Source organism: Sminthopsis crassicaudata, chromosome 2 (assembly GCF_048593235.1).
Source record: "Sminthopsis crassicaudata isolate SCR6 chromosome 2, ASM4859323v1, whole genome shotgun sequence".
NCBI classification, from domain to species: Eukaryota; Metazoa; Chordata; class Mammalia; order Dasyuromorphia; family Dasyuridae; genus Sminthopsis; species Sminthopsis crassicaudata.
In genome coordinates, this window is record NC_133618.1 from 407,150,947 (window position 1) to 407,171,725 (window position 20,779).

Below are 20,779 nucleotides of genomic sequence, written 5' to 3' on the forward strand. Positions count from 1 at the left end.
CCAAGACCTCTGGACTCGCCTCGCCTCTCCCGCAGGCCCCTGCTGCCCCCTCGTGGCGGCGGCGCGACGCTGCATCTGCTCTTTGCCGCCCCCTGGGCCGCAGGCGCTCGGGGACGCGTCCTTTTTCCCATAGTCCTTTGCTTGCGGGTGTTTCAAACATGGAGGAGCGGGAGCGGCGAGGGGGCTCGGGCAGGGCTGGGAGCCCCGGGAGTCCGCCCAGCCCTCGGCTGGATGTCAGTTCGGACCGCTTCGATCCGCTGCTGGCCCTCTACGCGCCGCGCCTGCCGCCTATCCCCTACCCCAACGCTCCCTGCTTCAACAACCTGGCCGAGTACGAGAGCTTCCTGCGGCTGGGCGGCCGGGGCCGGGGCCGGGGCCGGGCTCGGGGGCAGGCTGGCCCCGGAGCTCCGGGCGCCCCCGCCCCCGGCCCCGCTTCGTCCGCCTCTGGCTCGGCACGCCGGACCTCCCGCCGCCGCGGAGCGCCGGTCCCGGACCCCGAGCGCATCCAGCGGCTCCGCCGGCTCATGGTGGCCAAGGAGGAGGCGGACGCCGGCGCCGCCGGGCCGGGCAGCAGCGGGCGCCCCGGCCGCAGGAAGAAGGCGCCGCGCAATGTCCTCACCAGAATGCCCCGTGAGTGCGGGGGCGGGGAGGCTCCGCACGGCGGGATGGGGGTGTGGGTGCGAGGGTCGTGCAGCTGATGCCGGCAGTGCGAAGCATCTGTGAGACCCGCGTAGAGGAGGAGGAGGGTCTTCCCGGCCCGTGGTGGTGGGGGGGAAGAGGGTCCGGAGAGGGGAGTGAATCAGTTCTACACGACCGGGGCTGGAGGGGGGCGGCGAGGAGGTCTGCGTGGCCGAGGTGGAGAAGAGCTAGGCTTTGTTGTTGTGAAGAAACGGTATTGCTTGATTGTGGGAGAGGATGGGGCAGGGGATCTCCCTAACACATATAGGGAGCATATGGCGAGGGTCTGAGTGACGGGAAGTTTTAGGGAGGGTCAGCATGTGTTTATGGGGGGTGTGGGAAAGGGTCTGTGTGACTAATAAAGGAGAGAGATGTCCGGAGTGTCTGTCTGTGTGACCGGCGGCCTCGAAGGTCCCTTCAGGTGCTAAATCCTGTGATTCTAAGGTAGAGAAATAGGGGAAGGGTGCGTCTGGGTAAGCCTGATATTAGGGCAGGGGAGGGCCTGCATCACTGATAGGGAAGGGGGTATACACAGCGGTGTGGGCTCCTGAGAGGGGGCTGGTATGAATGATGGTGAAGGCTGTAGAAGGGCTTTGTGGCTAATAAGGGGAGGATTTCCTTGCCGATAGGAAAGCACTACGTGATCTGGGTCTACATGGTGTGATATAGGGGATAGTCTGGTGGTTGATTTGAAATGAGTCTGCTTGATCTGAGGAAGTTTTTTTGTTTGTTTGTTTGTTTGCTTGAGGAAGTTCCTTACACAGTTAAGTGGAAAGTCTGCTAGGCCAGCAGTTTCAATAAGGGTCTCTGTTACATTTGTGGAGGGCAAAAGGACTTCTGCTCTTCACCGTGTCCTAGCCTCTCTCCCATTTCTCCCAGCTTTCCAGCTGCTAATGTAAGGAGTCTTCTACAGACTCCAGAATCTTTAAGCATACACTGTTTAACCAAAAGAGCTGAAATTTGGCATGCATTGGCTGCCCCTGAGAAAAACACTTTGTATGCTTTCTGGACTCATGAACTATGTGTTTGGATTCCTATTACTGTAATCATGGATTTCTTTAAATTGCAGGGGTTCAGATAGCACAGGGGAATTTCTGGGAACCTGTTCATAAATTCTGATAGTAGAGCTGTAGAGGAGAGAGGTTGCTAGAATGTGCGATTTGAGTCTTGTATAAATGTAATAAACACAGCAAAACCTTTGTCATATGGCAGGCAGTTCTGACATCTGTCCTGTGAACACAATGACCTATTTAGCCATTCAAAGCATCTGTATCCCTGAGAGCTTAATTGTTATAATATGCCTCTTAAATGAGGCTGTGTGTTGAATGATGTTTAGGTTTCTCTTTGTGGTTTGTTTATGGGGGGGGGGGGGAACCATTTCTGCAGACAAGATACAGAATTGTAATAAGTTAAGGTAAATGCCATAGGATTCCTTCCATGATTTACAGCTCATCTTGTCTGTCCTCACACACTGTGTCTATAAGTTGTTCCTAAATAGGAACCGTTGGGGTTTATATCTCCTCTGTGAAGTAGATGGCTAGGTCTTAGATTATAACACTGATTAGAAGGCCACTGTCCCCATAGTTGTGTCACATTGTGAGAGAACATAGCACATTGGTGAGACTAGAGAATGTTCTTGGAACAATCAGTTCCCGGAAGCAGTACTCTGAACTCCCTTGAATTAACAAAAACCGAAGGGTCAGTTCTTTCACACCCCAAATCATTCCTGGAATGCTTGGAAAACTTGTACTAGGAACCGAAATCTCTTGTTATCACTAAAGCAATTAGGTTTGTATGATACATGTGCATAAAAAAGAACTAATAGCATTCACAAGCAAGAGATTCAGAAATAATGCCCAGGGCAGAATGAGTGTGTAAATACCCAGGGCAATTTAGAATGAGGATCATCAGGCTCCCCCAAAAGAAATGAACCTTAAGTTTTGAAGGAAGGAAAGGAAAGGAGTTGGAAAAGAAAATTGGAAAAGTATGTGCAAATATATAAGGGTGCAAATGAACAAGTTAGAGAGAAAGAGAGGGTGATAAGCAAATTTGCTTTGATGTTCATAACTTGAAGTTAGTCACCAAGAAAAATGAACCCTGAGATAAGGAGTTTGAGGCAGAAACTTATTTTGGTAGATGACTTTGTAGGCCAGACTGAAGGATAGATTTGATGTACTAAAACTAGATTTTAAAACTGGAGAATGAGATGATGGTAGTATTATTTGAAAAAGATTTTTCACACACACACACACACAAAGATAGAGTTAGCAATATACACCAGGGTGAGTAAATAATCAAGATGAATTTAAGCATATCCATAAAATAGGTTATTTCAGGAACATCCACAAAAAGGTCACCAACTTTATTGGTACATATCCAGAGACAGTGATAATAGTATATAATAATGCTAACATTATAAGTTATTAATACTTACAAAAATTAAAACCACCTTTTTTACTTTTGTCTATTTGCAAATGTATGGGTTAAGTAGAATTTTAAAGTTAGCAGTATTTTTCAATTTTTCTTTAAATACTATCAGATATTATTAGGTAATGATTTGGGAAATAGAAGACTAAAGCAAGGTTCAAATATTTTCCCTAAGTGTTCCTATTTACTTGGATCATGGAGTCTTAGAGCTGGAAGTGAACTTGTGTCAAACCTTCTCTTCCATTGACCTCTCAAGATGAAATAATCTCCCATATCACATCCTATTTCCTCCACTTCATTAAAAAGTAATATCCATGTCTGGACTACACCAAACCAGTCCATAAGAAGAGTAAGGAGGAATAGGAACCCAGAAATTAAAACAACAGCAGAGACTATTACTTTTTTTTTTTTTTTTTTTTTTAATAACAACAGAATAAGAACTCTACAGATTAGGTCATTGGCTTGAACATTCTAAGTAATTCTGCCTTGCATATCTTTGGTACAGCACAGCTAGCATGCTCTGAGTACTTAATAATTAAAAAATAACAGTTTTTTAAAATAAAATGTAGCATTGTTCCTTAAGCACTTAGAAAAGACTCATTCATTTGAATTAAATAGTGAAAACTGAACTTCATAGTCCCAAAATTCTTCCAGTGAGTTATAGTGCTCAGTGCTTTACATGACACCATATAGAATCCAGATGCTTGGTATATGCCTTTTTTACACCATCATGGCTTGGTCACAACCAGTATTTCTCTTGATATAAAGATAGTGAAATGTTTCCCACTGTAGGGAACTTGGAAAACTGAAAGAATGGTGATACCTTCAACAGAAATAGAGATGTTTGCTGGGGGTGGGGGGGAAGTGTTTTGGAGAAAAGATGATTAAGTTCTGTTTTAGACATGTTGAGTTTTTAGGTTTTTAATAGGACATCCAGTTTGAAATGCCCAATAAATTAATTGACTGAAGCTTAGGGGAGAGAATTGAAGTTTGGATATAAAGTTATCTCCAAAGAGATGATGACCAACCTATGGGATCACCAAGAGTGTAGAGATGAAAGAAAGTCCAGGACTCTTGGGATGCACCTAGATTTAAAGACTGGGTTTCAATAATGAAACCATAGAGGAGATTGAGAAGGAACAGATGAAAACCAAGAGAGTAGTGGCACAAAGCTGAGAAGGTAAAAAATGTCTTTTAAGAGAAAGTGGTCTACAGTATAAAATAATGCAGATAGGTTGAGAAAAATGAGGCCTGAGAAAAGACCATTAGATTTGTTGATTAAGAAATTCCTGATAACTTTGGAAAGAGCAGTTTTAGCATAGTGATGAAGTTAGAAGCCAAATTACAAAGAGTTAGGAAGTAAAAAAGAGGGGATAAAGGCAGTAAGTATAGATTTTTTTTTAATAGTGCTTTAGCTGAGAAAGGGGAAAGAGATACAAAAAAATAGCTTGAGAAGATGGTAGCTTCTAGTGAAGGTTTTTGTTTTTTGTTTTGTCTTTTATTAGAAGAAAGACTCAACATATTTGAAGACAGGGAAGGAACCAGTGTGAGATTGAAAATAGTAATTAAGGTTGCCATCTGCTGGGAAAAAATGGGAAAAAATGTGATCTAGGGAACATGGAGGAGTTGACCTCAGGCAAGGAGGAGGTAACCTTTTTGTCAAAGAATGGGGGGAAAAGAAGAAGAGTGGGAGATAATATCAAAAGGTTCTGAGATGAAGAAAAGCGAAGAAGAAGAAAAAGCAAAAGACTGCTTTGTTGCAAAGAAAGAAGAACTGAAGTTGGGTAACATGAATGTATAATGTGCCTATTTGACATTATTGTATGTCTTCCTTTAGCCCTTTTCAGCATTATGTGGATAGGAACAGGGAGGTAGATGGTGGGAGGAATGCAGATCTGAGATTTGGCAAGATAAGTTTAACAGTAGTGAAATGCAGTTTGGAGTTGGTTTGCTAAATTTATGGAGTCAGGATTGGAAAAAGAAGAAAATTAAACCAGAGTAGAGGTAATAGCTTTAGAATATATTGAAAAGTAGAGGAATTGAAAACTTCAATCAGAATAAAGAGTACACTTAGGAGAGATGAGACATAGGGAGAGAGGGGATGCTAGGAGAAAAAGTCACAGAATGTCTGAGTTTCTGAATAAAGAAGTGCACCAGTTGTTGATAATGGTGACAGTCAAGGTCTAACCTTTCCTGTGTATTATTTAGGTAGACTTAAGGAGCATGTAATGAAAGAGAATGAAAAATTGGGAAGTCAGATAATTTAAGTCAGATAACAAAGTCAGGACTTTGTTAGGGAGAAGAAGGTGAGCCAGATGCTGACCTACTTTTGAAGAGATAGAATGGCTTGGAGGCCAGCTACTACAAATTATCTGGATGAGTTGGAAAACTTTAACTGAGTGAATTATAAAGAAGATAAGTTGCTGAGTGACATCAGTGGAAAGTCTAGAAATGATAGTGGAGGAGCGCAGAGTATTCTAACTTCCCTTCAGGGTGTCATTGTTTGGAGTACTGATGAAAAGGTTAATCACAGGTGCAGTCATCTAGGAAAACTTCTTTCAGTAGATGGAAAGAGAATGATAGAAAAAGATCCAAATAGTTTGTTTATTATGAACAAGAATTCCAGAGAGCATGGTAGAATGGTTGAAATGGGATAAGAAAATTATTAGTCATAGTAGTACTAATAAGTGACAGATGAATAATAATGCCTAAAGTTTTGAAAGGGAGTTGTTGTTAAGGACCAGGAGTATAGTACAGTTTTAGTTACTTCCTCTAGCTTGTCTTAAATGAGTGTTTCCCCCAGCCTAGTGTTCCTTCTGTGTGGTGGAAGGAGGTGGAAGGGTTGGGAGTGCTGTGTTGTGAAGCATAGAGCATGCTTTGTGGAACATACTCATGGAACAGGGAGCAGTACAGTTTTACTGTAGAATAGTGTACATAAAAAGTTGTGGGCTACAGAGCAGACTGAAAATAGAAAATATATTGGACTTTATTCAATTAATCATTCTAGTAAGGAACTCTCTCAGTGATTCTTGGCATAAACATCTTGCTCTCCTGACTGTTGTTCTCTTTTTATTCCAGTACATGAAGGTAGCCCACTGGGTGAACTTCATCGCTGCATCAGAGAAGGGGTGAAGGTCAATGTTCACATTCGCACTTTCAAAGGGCTTCGAGGTGTCTGCTCTGGCTTCCTGGTTGCATTTGACAAGTTCTGGAATATGGTAATTAGTTCTTTTTATGGGGCTCTCTTAGAGATTAACTCCTTTATTTGATTAGAGAAGCAGTATAATCTTTTTAGTATAGCAGTTATACTGATAACTGCATTAGAGAAGAGCTGGTGTCCTTGAGCTCTGCTGGAACAGGCATAAGATCTGTACTCCACTTGATTCTTTCCCCCCAAATCCAATTCTCTTATCCATTCATTCAACAGGTATTCTTTGAGCATCTATTATATGCAAAGCCCTGTGCTGGACACTGTAGGGGGGATACAAAGATATATAAGACAAAGACTGCCCTCCAGGAACTTACAATCTAGTAATGGAGAGAAGACATGTACACAAATAACTATAATACAAGGTAATATATAGGTGTCATCATTCAGGAGTTTCTTCTCCAAGAGTTGTGGTTACCTTCCTCCTACAACTTTTCTAAGTTATTCAGTGCATTTTAACACCCCTCACATACGTTTTCCTAAACAGAGTTGACAAGTGATGTCTTATTTTTAAAAACTATCAAAGGGAAGGTAGTAAGTGATAATTAATACATGATAGTAGTGATGTCATGGGATCTGATTGGACAGTCATTAATGGTTTGTGTGTAACATGTCAGCAACTAACATAGATAGCAGGGAAGGGAAGGAAACTAGATAATATTTGGAATGGCCCTCAAAATGGGAATGAGCAATGCAGGAATCACATTTTGGTGTTGCCAGAGGATTTTCAGGGGGTAAAAAAATCAATAAAGATCACAAGTAAAAAAACAAAAACAAACAAACAAACAAAAAATCACAAGTAAAAGTGAATTTTTAAGACTTTGTGAGCTTTAACTATAGACGATTTGTAAACAGTATGAAAATTACTTTTAGTTGTTTGTTACCAGTGCTACTTATTTTCTCCTTTTTGTGAACCAAGAGAGCTAGTGATTGTGCCTGCCTAAAGAGGAATGTACTTTTTTGAAAGCATTGAATGCTGGGATTTTTTATAACACTTTCAATTTTTCTCTTTTTGTTTTTGTATTTTTTTCAAAGGCACTTACTGATGTAGATGAGACTTACAGAAAACCAGTTCTGGGGAAAGCATTTGAACGTGAACCTCCTTTAACTCTCACCAGGGTAAGAAATTTTCCACTACTTATTTATTAGTAACCATTGTGTTTTCAGTATTAGGAAATAAGGTATAGGAATGGGGTGGGAGAAGTAATACAGGAACAAAGATGAGTAGTATATCACTATTTCTCACATTTCTAATTAATGAAAGCCTTAATGTCTAGAAACAAGATATGATGATGGTAGAATCTTTGATTACTCTATACCATACACCCCAGTTAAATCTGATCTACATGTGACTTATCTAACAAGTTGCATGACCTGAAAATTAAATGTCTTTTAGTTTAGTATAAAAATAAACTTATTTGTCCTCATAACATAATGCCATATAACATGGCAGGTGACTTTTATCTTGATTATTTCTTTATTGACTTAATTACTTGTTAGAAAGGGAGAAATTGGTGTTGACTGATTTAGAAAGGTAAAGCCATAGTCCTAAAGTGATAGGAATAGATGTTTTTAAAAAGGAATATAGAATGTCAAGAGAGTAACTAATGTTTGATTTGTTTCCTTTCAGCTGTTTGACCGTCTCAAACTTCAGGATTCCTCTAAAAAGGAAACTGACTCCAGATCGATGGTTGAGGACTCTACATTGTCTCGATATTCACAAACATCTACTTGGAAGATGGCCACAGTGTGGGGGAGAGAAGATGAGGATCGGGGATCACAGAAACGTTCCCGTTCAGCACCTTCTTCACTTCTGACAGCTGGAAAGGAAGTTTCCAGGTCTGACTTGTCAGGCAGGACTACACGGACAGAGGGCTCTAGTGCAGGGGGTTCTAATTCAAGGGGCCGATCTCGTAAGAAAAGACAGAAGCCTAAAGTAGATTACCAGCAGGTATTCACACGGCACATTAACCAGATATTTATCCGAGGAGAGAATGTTCTGCTTGTTCACCTTGCCCAGTGATCAGCTGAGCTTTGAGTATTTTATTTTTAGAAATAAACCGCATGAATTACATTTGCACTGTGCTTCTTAGCATCCCAGTGAAAAGCTAATTTGAAGTGATTCCCTCTGATCATAGATGTAGAGAGGGAGGAGCTGAGTCTAGAGCCCTGTGGCATATCTGCTTGTCCACAAAGATGGAGATAGCATACTACCACATAAAAAAGACAGACCCTTTTCAGAATGGGTGGCTGTTCAGAGGCAGAAAGCATCATAAAATACAAATCTTTTCATTTATACATAGATATAAATTAGATTTGGTTTCATGTGCTACTATCAATAGTTGAGATAAAAATAGAAAAAGGATGGCTTTTTTGATTCTTACTGGGGTCATAATGTATGTATAACTCACCACAGACACCACAGCATGAAAAAAAGAATCTTGTCTTAAAATGATGTGGTGTCTGTGGTGAGTGCTCATGGAATTTCTTTTTAAGAGATAATGATATGAATTGGAATGCCATCTCTGCACTTACCACTGCATTTTACATTATACCATTCATCTCTCTGGACTTTCTCCTGATCAGGGACTAGAATTTTTGAGCTTTATTGAACATTCTTAACATCCATGGAATTCACCAACTTGTAAGTGAGATTTGTTCAGGTGGTATGTTATAAACACCCAGCATTTAATACACCATAGTTGTTCCTGTTGTCATTGCAAATTCAGTAAGTAGCTTGATTAATATGTTTACTGGCCTGATAAGGTTACTTTCTGTGTATGGTGGATCAGATAGGAACTGTGTCCTATCTTCTTGTCCTTTTGCTGTCCCTGACTTTTGTGGCATGCTCTTGGTGCATGAGCTGGTATAGCATGGCATTCAATGCAATAAGAGTTGTCCTGTGAGCTGTGTGGCATTTGTGGTGCCATGCAAATTATTGTGCTTAATTTAGTTTAAGTGAGTTCAGCATAAACTCAGTGACATACACATATCTTAATTGCTACAACTCCCTCTCTCAGAGCTGGGAACAAAGGGTGCTTTTAGCTTGATTCTAATGTGAAATGGGGAGGTTATTTCCCCCTTATATCTGGCCAAAGAGGCTTTTGCAACCTGCGATCATAGGTAGCATTCATTTCAGAGGGACATTGTAACCCAAGGTGGTACGTGCAACAAGAATACCATAGAAATGTGACTTCCAAACATCCTGTTGTGCTTCTACTGTAGTGATCTTTTGCTCTTTAACTGAGCCAGTATGAAACAGGCTGCATCCTGAAACAAATTGTTAGACATTATTTAACTGTTTTTGTATTGATTGTTTTCTTTCCTTTTTTTTTTTTTTTTTTTTTTTTCCTTCCCTATAGTGAGAGTTAGCTTTTGTGCAGAATGATAATAAACTCATTATTTGGTTAGTTGCTCAAGTATATGGAAAGAAAAGTGCTGTGTAACTTGTGGCAGAAGCCCTTAGAGAAGGAGGAGGAGCTCAGGTATAGAAAGCTGATTTGCATCCTGCTGCTTTTTCATATTGTGATTTATAGGTAAGTCAGTGTAACCCCTTGCTGCCTCAGTTTTCCCCACCAGTCAAATGGGGAAATAAGATACCTACCTCACAGGGGTATTGGGAAGAAAAACCTGAAAAGCATTTTGAAAACAAAGTCTGTTATTTAAGTGCCATCTATGGTTTTACTAACTTTCTTAGCTTTTAAAGGCTTTGTTATCTTGTGGTCAAGGCAGGTGCTATGTCAATAAGATAGTACTTATTTGTCATTAGGAATATATGTGATCTTCCAGAAACTTTAAAACCAAAAGATAGGTTCTTAAGAACCATTTTCTAGGAATGTCTGTGTTCCATTCCCAACTTCTAAGGAGTAATTGTATTCCTTAGAAAAATACCACAAATATGAAGATAATGTCAATTTGGGAATCACTCTCTCCATTCTTTGTCTTTTCCTTTGGTATTTTTAAAGAATCTGTTCTGGACTGCCTCTAGAAAAGGGGGTTATAGTGCCAACAAAAGAACAAGTCCCTAAAAGTGCCTCATCTTCAAAGAGAAAATCATGGGGAGCTTTTAAATTTTTAAATAATTTTAAGAATTCTACTTCTAAAATCTAATTATAGATGCTAGCATTAGAAAATTATATAGCATTTGAATGGAAATGACTTTTAAAACTTGAGAAAGTGAGTGATTCAGTTATATGATCCTTAAAATATTTTTCCAAAAAAGTCAGTCTTAAAAATTGTATTTGGGAGGGTATATGTGGCAACATGGGCACCAGCCCCATTTAATAGTGTTTCCATTTTAGCTCTGTCCCAGAAGAAAAACTACAGTGAATGTTTACTTTCCCAGAAAAACATATCCCAGGACAATAATCAAAGGGATTTATGAAAAACATGTGCTAAATTTTCACTGATCATGCTGATTTTGAATAGACCTAGTCTAATTTTTCAAAAATGGTAAATAATTTCTGGTTGCCTCTAAAGTGTGTAAATTACTCCTTGTGTTCAGGAACTCATCATTTTTCTGTCAGTTTCAGAAAAGGTTCATCTAAATGGCTTTTATAAGTTGTATATGATTCATCATGTTTGATTGACCATATACATTATAATGTCTTCTTGGTTATGGCTTGGCTATTGATTCTACAGTGTTTACTGTCTAGTAAAAGAAAAAAATTACAAGATGGTATTGTATTGAAACTTAATAGAACAGTCTTTTTAAAAAAATAACTCATCTATTCTGTTTGGAAAAAAAAACAACAACACTTTCTCATTATTCCTAAAGAAGTAACTTTGAAAGGGAAAAATCACTCCTCAGGTGATCTGTTGCTCAATGGTATTATCTTTACAAACTCATGTTTGTTGCAATAAATGTAGCTAAAATCATAACATTCAGAATGAGGAAATGTGTAAGAAAGGGGGAAATAAGATTCTTAGAAGCATCTATCCCAATTCATTTAATAAAAAGACCTTAAAACAATATATTCTGGGGGGCAGCTAGGTGGTACAATGGATAGAGCACCAGCCCTGAAGTCATGAGGACCTAGTTCAAATTTGATCTCAGACGCTTAACAAGTCCTAACTGTGTGACCCTGGGCAAGTCACTTAACCCCTATTGCCTCAGCAAAAACAAACAAACAAAAAACATGCACACACACATATGTAGTCTGTATTTAGTGAACTTAGTTCAGATGGAGGGTGTCATATTGTTTTGGTAAAATGACCATTGTGTGTGTAATAAATCATTCATACATTTCTGAAACTTTTTGGATTAGCTGAAGACTTATTATTAGAATGGGCAGAAAGGGAAATGGGTAGCTTTATGTGTTTACGATATTTCAGGATCCTTTTTGTGCGTACAGAGTTGTTACTATAAACCTATCATTAAAGATAATGCACTTTAAGGTTTTTTTTAGTAGTAAGGACAGATTGCTGTTGAATTATCTGCCCTTTTTTTACCCTTTCTACCTTTTGAACAAAGGTGCAATCTTACTGGCCAGGGTTCTGCACTGTCTATAACTTAATACTTGAAACACTATTTTCTGCACAATTTGTGTGCATCAAATCAGAACAATAAATTAGCAAAATTGAAAATTAGAAGCATAACCGAGTCCTAGTTAATGCAAATGAGCCTAACTAATGGGGTTATCATATTCAAATTTGCATTTTCTGTTTCGATTGGATTGGAACTATTATTTTAAATAATTTTAACTTCAAATATTGTGAATTCAGTACTTTCAACCCCTTCAGGGAATTCATTGTGTGTATTAATTGGGTCCTTCTTGTACAGAAATTGTTGCCATGAAAAGTCAAGCAATCATTCTCCCCTTTCTAAACAGAATTATGTAGAAGTCATGTGGACAGTAGACTTGGTCTGTTCCTGTCTTTCTAGAAAAAGTTTATATTGTGAATATTTCTTTGAGCTACTCTTATGTTAGCTGCCAATGGAAAATTATACATTGGACTATATTTTATAAATTATTTTCACCTGTTAAATTAACTTACATGTTTTTCCTAGGAAAGAAGGCATACAAAGACATTCAGCCATTCACTGGTGCTACCCCCAAACAGTGTGTGTAGTTTTTGTTTTTGTTTTAAGGCAAAATCTATGATGATACAACTGTTGGTGCAGGAGTAATAATGACCTCTAAATACACAATCTTTGGAATTTCTTATTTCACAATAGGTCAGGTACAGATTTCACTAGAAAGAATCCTTTTAAACAATAAACTTTAATCATTTATTTGGCTTCAGCCTGTGTCTCACAGCCACATATATAATCAGCATTTAGTAAATGTTTGTTCAAGATTTCTTCAGTGGGCTAAAGCAAGGAAAACCTGACCTGCCTAGCTAATGTTGAAAAAGCCAGCTAATTTTTTTTTCCTGGCGAATATATTTAATTACTATACAGTAAAATCAGAGGTTTTTAGTCAAAATTCCAGGGACATGGAAGGAGGAAGAGAAGGATTGAGAATCCTTTGCTCCACATGTATGAGTCTTTTTGGATGTGTCTGGAAGGTCTCTTTTTCTCAAATAATAGAACCAAAAGATTTATCTCAAGAATCAGCCTCTAACATGGTTCAAAGAAATCTAGGAGAGAAAAATAAGTATACCAGAAATCTTCAATCTATCATGTATTCACTTAGAATAAAGAATAATTTGATCAGTGTATGTGAAGACATATGGTTGGTTGGTTTTTTTGTTGTTGTTATTTTTTTTGTGTTTGTTTTTGTTTTAATCCCTTCTGAAAAGATGGGAACTGTCTCTCAGGAAAGATATGAAAGTCAGTCCCACTACTTTTGCACTTACTTTTGATTGTCATAGCTTTAGAATAAAATGCAGCTATAGCTAGTGTTATCCTGTTATATCTAGAGAAAATATTTAATATTTTAAAAGGGCATTATTTAAGATGGAACTGGTTGTCTGATTCTCAAGTGTTCTCGTCCTGGAGGCACCCCCGGGTTAGGACCCATTATCCCCTTGTCATGACAGTAAAGCAAAACAGCAGATAATGTTGGGAAAAGTAGGTTATTTACCTCCTGGATCTGTCTCAAGAACCCTTCTCATTGATATCTTATCCCTCTAGGGTTCTGTGGATGTCTAACTACACCCTGACATACTACTCTTTTTCTAGGAAAAAACTAAACTGGGGTGAACCTAGGCATTTCTATTTGCACTATTCAGATACCAGCTATAATGGGAAAAACCATGAGTTGGAATCTATTTTGTAAATTGCTTCTAACTGTCAAGTTCACCCAAACAGTTGCTCTTTAGAGATGAATTGCTGCTAAGAACTTTAATGTGAATCTGTGATGTTCTGCTTTAGTTATAAGTACTGTACATGAAGTCTGGAAACTGTAATAAATGTGATTTTAATAACACTGGCTGTTTTGGTTTCTGCTGATTTTTGACAAATCTTTTTCATGGGGAGAAAATCCCACATTGGTTGTGAACACCTGCCTGAAATTAGGAAAAAAGTATGACTTACAGCCATCTCACTGTTGCTGCTTAGTACCTTTTCTTTGCTAAACATATTATCTTGATCTTCCCCGTGGTGACTAGCACAGTTTTCCCACCCTTTACTTGTAACCAAATACATTTGAATTAGCATTTGTCAGCTTTAAGCTATGGCAATGTCTTTGTAAATTCTGACTTACTGCTAGTAGTAGCTTACTGTTATCATCAACCTATTTCCTTTTTGTTCTGCTAAAATGTGTCAAGTTGCCCAAATGATTTGCTATAATGATTACCAGTTTATTGTGCATGTTCAGAGGTAGTGTTAAGATACTAGTGAGGGGACAGCTGGATGGTGAACTAGAGGGAGCAATGGTCCTGGAGTCAGGGAGGACCTGAGTTTCAATCCAGCCTCAAATACTTAACGCTAACTAGTGTATAACCCTGGGCAAACCTTGTTTGCCACAGTTTCCTCATCTGTAAAATAAATTGAAACCACTCCATTATCTTTGTAAAGAAAGCCCTCCCAAATGGAGTCATGAAAATTTGAATACAACATCAAATGGCAGATATACCTAAAACTGTGTGGGTTAAAGGTTTTTCCCCCTCACCAAAAGAAACTGAATAGTCTCTGCTTTTCAGGAACATGACTGAAATGAAAATTTCGGAGTTGGTAGATAGCCCAGAAGACATGAATTTCGTTCTTAGCTGTACCATACTTCCCTGTGATCTTGAGTCTTCTTTTGGTGGAGGCAAATTACTTAGCCTTTCTAGGTCTCCATTTTCTCATCTCTATGTGAGAGGAATTGTAAAAGATGAACTCTTAAGTCTCATCTAGCTCTAACATAAATTGATAAGCCTTAGAGATTATCTGGGACATAGTGGTTAGGTAGCCAGAGGATAGAGTGCTGGACCTGGAGTCAGGAAGCCTCAGCTTTCTGAGTACATGTCAGACACTTGCTGTTGACTCTCAGCAAATCATTTAACCCTCTTTGCCTCAGTTTCCTCATCTGTAAAATGGTGGAGAAGGAAATGATAAACAATTCCAGTGTCTCTGCCAAGAAAACTCCAAATGGGGTTATGAAGAATTAGACACAACTAAAAACGACTAAATAGAGTTATATAGCCCAACTTCTTCATTTTATAGGTGAGAAAATAGAGACTCAAGAATGTTGACTTGTTTAAAATTACACAATTAGTGTTAAAGTTTATAACCACACAGTAGGAGTGATAGGGAACTGAATCCTTCACTTTATGGCATCCTATAGAAAACTGACATGTTTTGGTTGAAGTGGAAATGTTTTTGTTTTTCCCAATGACAGAAGAAAAGAGCTAGTTTGACATTTTATATATGAGATGGTCAAAAAAAAATTTTTAGAACGTATATGTTGGAGAAGTTTTAGATTGGTCTAATAATTCTAAGAAACAGTTTGGAATAATTCTAGAATAGCAACAACCTTTAACACAGCTATCCTGTTAGAAGTTATATACTCTAGGGGCAGCTAGATGATTTGGTGGATGAGCATTGGCCCTGAACTCAGGAGGACCTGAGTACAAATCTAGATTCAGACACCTAACACTTATTAGCTGTATGATCCCAGGCAAGTCACTTAACTCCAATTGCCTTGGGAGGGGAGAAGAGTTATATTTTTTAAGGAGGCCAGAATTAGAACAAAATGTTTCATATATACCAAATTTAAGAACAGTAGCAAAATAAAACAGATAAATGAAAAGGGGCACCCATTTAATAGAGAAGGGCTAAACAAGCCAATAAGATGTATGGGCATAAATTTTGTTCTATAAGAAATGATGAATACGAAAATTCAGAGAAATATGAGAAGACTTGTCTGAACTGATGCAAATCAAAGAAAGCAGAATATACACAACTAAACAACATTATTGTAGTAACACTAAATGGTTACTGATTTCGGCCTAAAAGTCATTGACTGATATTTCTTCCCTCAGTGTAAATAATTAAATATATTTCTCTTCTCTGGGTAGATAGATGGAGAACTATGGATATTCAATGTTGCATATTCTGTCTGAAATGGTAGTTATATTGGTTGGCATTACTCAACTTTTTATTTGTTCTATTTACTTTGAGAAGGATACTGTAAAATATCTGTAGTGGAAAAAAGAAAGGTATCAATTTAACTTTAACGAAAGGGGGAAGGGTAGTGTAAAAAGGGGGAAGTAGATGTAAAAAGCTAGAATGTAATCCATTGGTCCCTTCTTTCTCCTTTCACTAAGCTGGTATAGCTATGGAAGAAAAGTATCTTTTGTTTATATCCAGCTATGAATTGTTTTAAATAAAGCATTTTAAAATCTGCTCCATCACCACAAGGTGGCAGTTGGCTAAAGGGTAATGATTAAAGGGATGTGCCAGAGGTGATGGAGCCTGGGTAGACTAATCACTGTAGCTATTTACTGCGGAACATTTACCAGCCTGGACTGAGGCAATAAAGGAGAAACAAGATATAATCAGCCCAAGTGGCAACATAAACATTTCTTATCAATATTGAACTTAGTTAATTTGAAGCAGAGGAAAGCCAACTAAATAAGCCTGGCCCTGCCTTTGGCAATCAGTTGATGCATAATCAGTGTGTATATACTTGCTGCTGGAGGAAGGCAAAAGAAGCTATTGATTTCTCAGAGAATGTCTTTTTCTAGAAATTGGTTTTATCCTTTCTCTACTGGGTCACTTAGAATACTAGTCTCATTCTTTTCCTTCCATGGCATAAGCAATTAAAGAAATCTCCAAGGAGATACCTCAGAGAATAGCCTCAGCACATAAACTGAGGTGTCGTCAGCTGGAGTGACTTTCCTAAGGTGAAAACCCAGACCTTTCACACACAGTGTATTAGTGACCCCAAGTCTCATAATTCCCAGGGCTCTTTTTGTTGTGGCTTTACTTGACATATGGGTTAGAGAATTAAATTTAGAGTTAGGAAAAACCAGATTCAAATACCTATAATGATAGGTCTCTCTGAGGTTCAATTTTATCATCTGCAAAATAAAATGCCAACCACCTCACAGACTTGTGAACCCCAAGGGAGATACCATGCTTAACTATATGCAAAGCATTTTGTCAATCTTAACCTATACAAATGCCAGCTCTTATGATGATCACAGTGGTATCCAAGTCTTCAGGACAGGATTTTTTGCTTTTTTTTTTTTTAAAGTAGCTTCACTTGGCTTTAATTCTTCAGAACCACCAAAACCTGCAATAGTTTGATTCTTCTGGGATTCGAAGTGCTAACATTAGCATACTTTCCCAGTTACCTTAAAAAGGAGGAATAGGGCCTCCATGAGAACACGAACCCTTTATACTTCACCAAAACCAGAACATAAAGATGAATCTTATTTTACACCTTTCTGGACTATAGCAGCTCCCATAACTCTATCTGTCCACACTCAATGGGCTTAACACAATCTTATCTACAACTTGTCTTTTTTAAAGTACATAGGCTATTCAGCAATATCACAGCAGTACTGCCTGTTTGTCTGTATTCCCTTTTGACCTTCCTTCTGTTATTTTCTTTGTATTTTTAAAAATGAAACTCTTAAATGGACACTTTTTAATTTTTTTTCTATAATTATTGTGAGAAATGCTGAAAAGTTGGGTTTCCACTGTGTTGCAAGCTTTGAGGTAGCATGGGATAGATTTTCAGAATGTGTGAGGTTAAGGAAGGTTAAGATTCCACAGAACAATTGGGTTATCAATAGAAGCTTTGAGCAAACTAGGAATTGGGGAGCTAGGAAGGCCAGGTGGATTCAGCCAATCACAAAGAGTTTTGAGAAAAACCACAAACTTAAGATAATAGCCCATCCAGCCCAAACTAGTTGGGGTCAATGGCCTGACTTGCCCAAATCACTATTGCACCTGCTTAATAGACTAATTGAATATTAAACAACACACCCCATAAGAGTTTTCCTCTATTTTGAACATTGGATGTATGATAGGGGACATGGTTTATACATATTAAGGGGAAACATGTAGTGGATGGATCAGAAAGATTGTACTTCATAAGAAATAGACAATCCATTCTCAGAAGGGAGGGGCTGCGCCATACTACAAGTATAAAGATTCACACTTCTGTGCCCTGGCTCCCTCTTCCAGAAGAGGAATGGGGCCTGCTTTTGGCCAAAAATGTTAAGAGGATTCCTAAAGATTCTTTAATAAATTTTCCTCCATATCTGATTTTCAGTGTCAAGAGTGTATTTCTAACACTGTCACTAACCCCTAGTCCTAATCCTCAACTCCTCTGCCTTTTGTAACAAGTATAGTCAAATGAAACAATTCACATTTTGGTTGTGTCTGAAAATATATGACAATCTTTCTGTGACCCTGCTGACCACAAAGTGCCTGAAATACCCCCATCATGTTACATGGATAATGATGTTAACTTACAACTATATAGTTTTAAAGTTTACAAAGTACTTGTCTGATAATAACCCTGTAATGTAGATTATTTAAGTGGTATTATCTCCTTTTTACAGTTGAAGAAATTGAGACTTAGTACCATTAAGCAGCTTGTGACTTTCTAAACTGGAAATCACCCAGATTTCTTAATTCTAATTCCACTATACCATTGTTTTTCTTATAGTAGATGGAAGATGGGAACATTAAGAGATTCATTGTTAGCAAACACTTTAAAAGTATCAAACTTCTTCTGGCATTAGCTAGAAAATCTTTTGGAGGGAAAAGAACTGATGTTAAAAAAGATATCACCTTTGTGAAAATAAACAGTGCTACTTTGTAGTTCACTGGCCCCAGAAGAATTTTATTCTCTTCTGCATAATCATTCCTTTATTCTGAAAGTTGAAGCCTAACACTAATACAAAGTAGTCTTAGTTGAGTCAGCAAACATTTAACAAGATCTCACTATTTGCCAGGTACTCTGCTACATACTAGAGATGCAAATAAAAGAGTCCCATTCTAATGAGGGAGAAAAACCCATAAAAAGAAGCTGAAATGGGAAGGAGGGAGTGTTGGAGGGGAGAAGCATGGAGAAAGTCTGGAAGGTTAAGAATACAGCCACAAGAAGAAAAAAAGACAAGATTAGCCTATGTGCCATCTTTAAAATGAAGGTTCTAAAAGGTTCCTCTACCAGAGGAAGAGAGTGTGATGGAGAGTACTTCCAGGATGAGAAGTTCATACTGAAGTCCATACAACTCTAAAGTCATAAAGGTTAAGTACCTAAATAGGGTAATATAGAAAAAGTGAAAATGCAAAAGAGGTTTTTATCCTGGAAACTTCCAATTCTGCTTCTAGTTAAAGTGTTTGCTAACAATGAATATCTTAAGGAATCTCACTTGTTGGGTTTCCATTGGTCTGCTAGGCTCCCTTAGAAGTAAGTTATGCCAGGCCTGCCCACAATCATGCATTGTTGGATCTGGGATGAATCCAGGTCTCTCAATTCCATATCCACAAGACTTTGTTATGAATATCTCTTTTGACTTGCCCCAAGGGATTTTCAAGAGAAGGATTAGCCCCACAGTTCCCTGACCTTTGGGTGAAAAGTACCTGTTTTTGTATACTCTACTGTAGAGGACCAGAACTTTAGAGAAGTATACTTGAAATAAGTATTCTTGAAACAAGGTGTTAACTCAATGGAATTGGTGAGATAATGGTTCTCTAGTTCACATATATCTAGTATGATATGATATAATCACTTTAGTTTGAGATATGAGCACACTCTAATTTGATATAATGATATAATCACTTTAGATTGGCTTATACCCAGTATACGGTAATGATGTAATTGTAATACGGAATTTGAGAGCTGAGAGAACTGGGGACAAAGTCAGACTCAGACTGAGATTGGTTGAGACTGGCAGACTGCTGGAGGAGACTGGGTCAGACTATGACAGACATAGATTGTAAAGGAGACAATAAAGACTTTGGACTCTAGTCTTGTCTCTCCTTGTGGTGACTACCTGCAGAGACCAAAGCCCTTCCAGAGGACTTCAAGAAAGCTAGCCTAGACATTACATTCTACACTTGTTTTTCCTTGGAGGTTTCTTCAATTAGATTAAATTTTAAAGGGGAAAATGGTAGGGAACCCCTCTTGTATGATTTTGGGTAAGTTAACTTCTCTGGAACTCCCTTTCCTCATCTATAAAATGAGGAGTCAGATGATCTCCAATGTTATTTCCATCTAGTAATGTTCCAGTGAATGTTTAACAACTAGCTCCTCTTCAGAAAAAGAATGGTACAATACACTTTTAAATTTAATCTGCATTGGGGCACCTAGATGGCTCAATGGATAGAGTATCAGCACTGAAGTTAGGAGGAGCTGAGTTCAACTCTTGTTTTCAGACACAATACTAATTGTATGATCTTAGACAAGTCACTTAACCCTAATTGCCTTGCCAAAAAAGGAAAAAAATTTTATCTGCATTAACATTTTATCACTAAATCAAGCCCTTATTTTTATCATTTGCCAATTTCTGAGGTGTAAACTCCCATATTGGAAAAATTAACAATCAGCTCTCTTGATCTGATGCAAGCTAGCTCCAGCACATCCTTTCTTTCATTTTTAACATTATCTGATTCAGATTAATCATCACATCTCCCTTCCTAGAGCTATTGTAAAAACCCATGGCAAAGTAAGCAGAACAGAGATTAATGGGAGATAGAACACAGGCATTCCCATCTCCACCATAATTCTGTTTGTCTCATTGAATGTTTATTGTTTCAAGTGATAGATCAAAAATTAAAGGAAGCATGCCCTAATGGATAATTTGCTAGATATGAAAAGTCATTTTTAAAATTAAAACGTTTTTGAGTTTCAGGTAATTTTCTAAGATTAAAAGTCATAAATGGATTTTAACATATTGTTTAAAGTTTTAGACTGGTTAAAGGGAAGTTGAGGATAAAAGAAAGTTCTCCCAGATATTGCTTTTTAAAAGTTCACTGTTTGTTGTTTAGTTACATCTTTGTGACCTAGAGATATGTTCATGTGGTCTTCTTGGCAAGTATACTGAAATAGTTTGCCATTTCTTTATCTAACGTGT

The 20,779-nt window shown here is 38.2% G+C and overlaps 1 protein-coding gene across 1 annotated transcript; it reads left to right on the forward strand.

Annotated features, from left to right (window-relative positions):
* Window positions 1-145: 145 nt before the first annotated feature.
* LSM11 (LSM11, U7 small nuclear RNA associated) lies at window positions 146-13,686 on the forward strand. The gene is made up of 4 exons (XM_074291939.1): window positions 146-630; window positions 6,184-6,323; window positions 7,349-7,432; window positions 7,944-13,686. The coding sequence occupies exons 1-4, from the start codon at window positions 159-161 to the stop codon at window positions 8,334-8,336; spliced, it is 1,089 nt and encodes a 362-aa protein (XP_074148040.1). The 5' UTR covers window positions 146-158; the 3' UTR covers window positions 8,337-13,686.
* The last annotated feature ends 7,093 nt before the right edge of the window (window positions 13,687-20,779 follow it).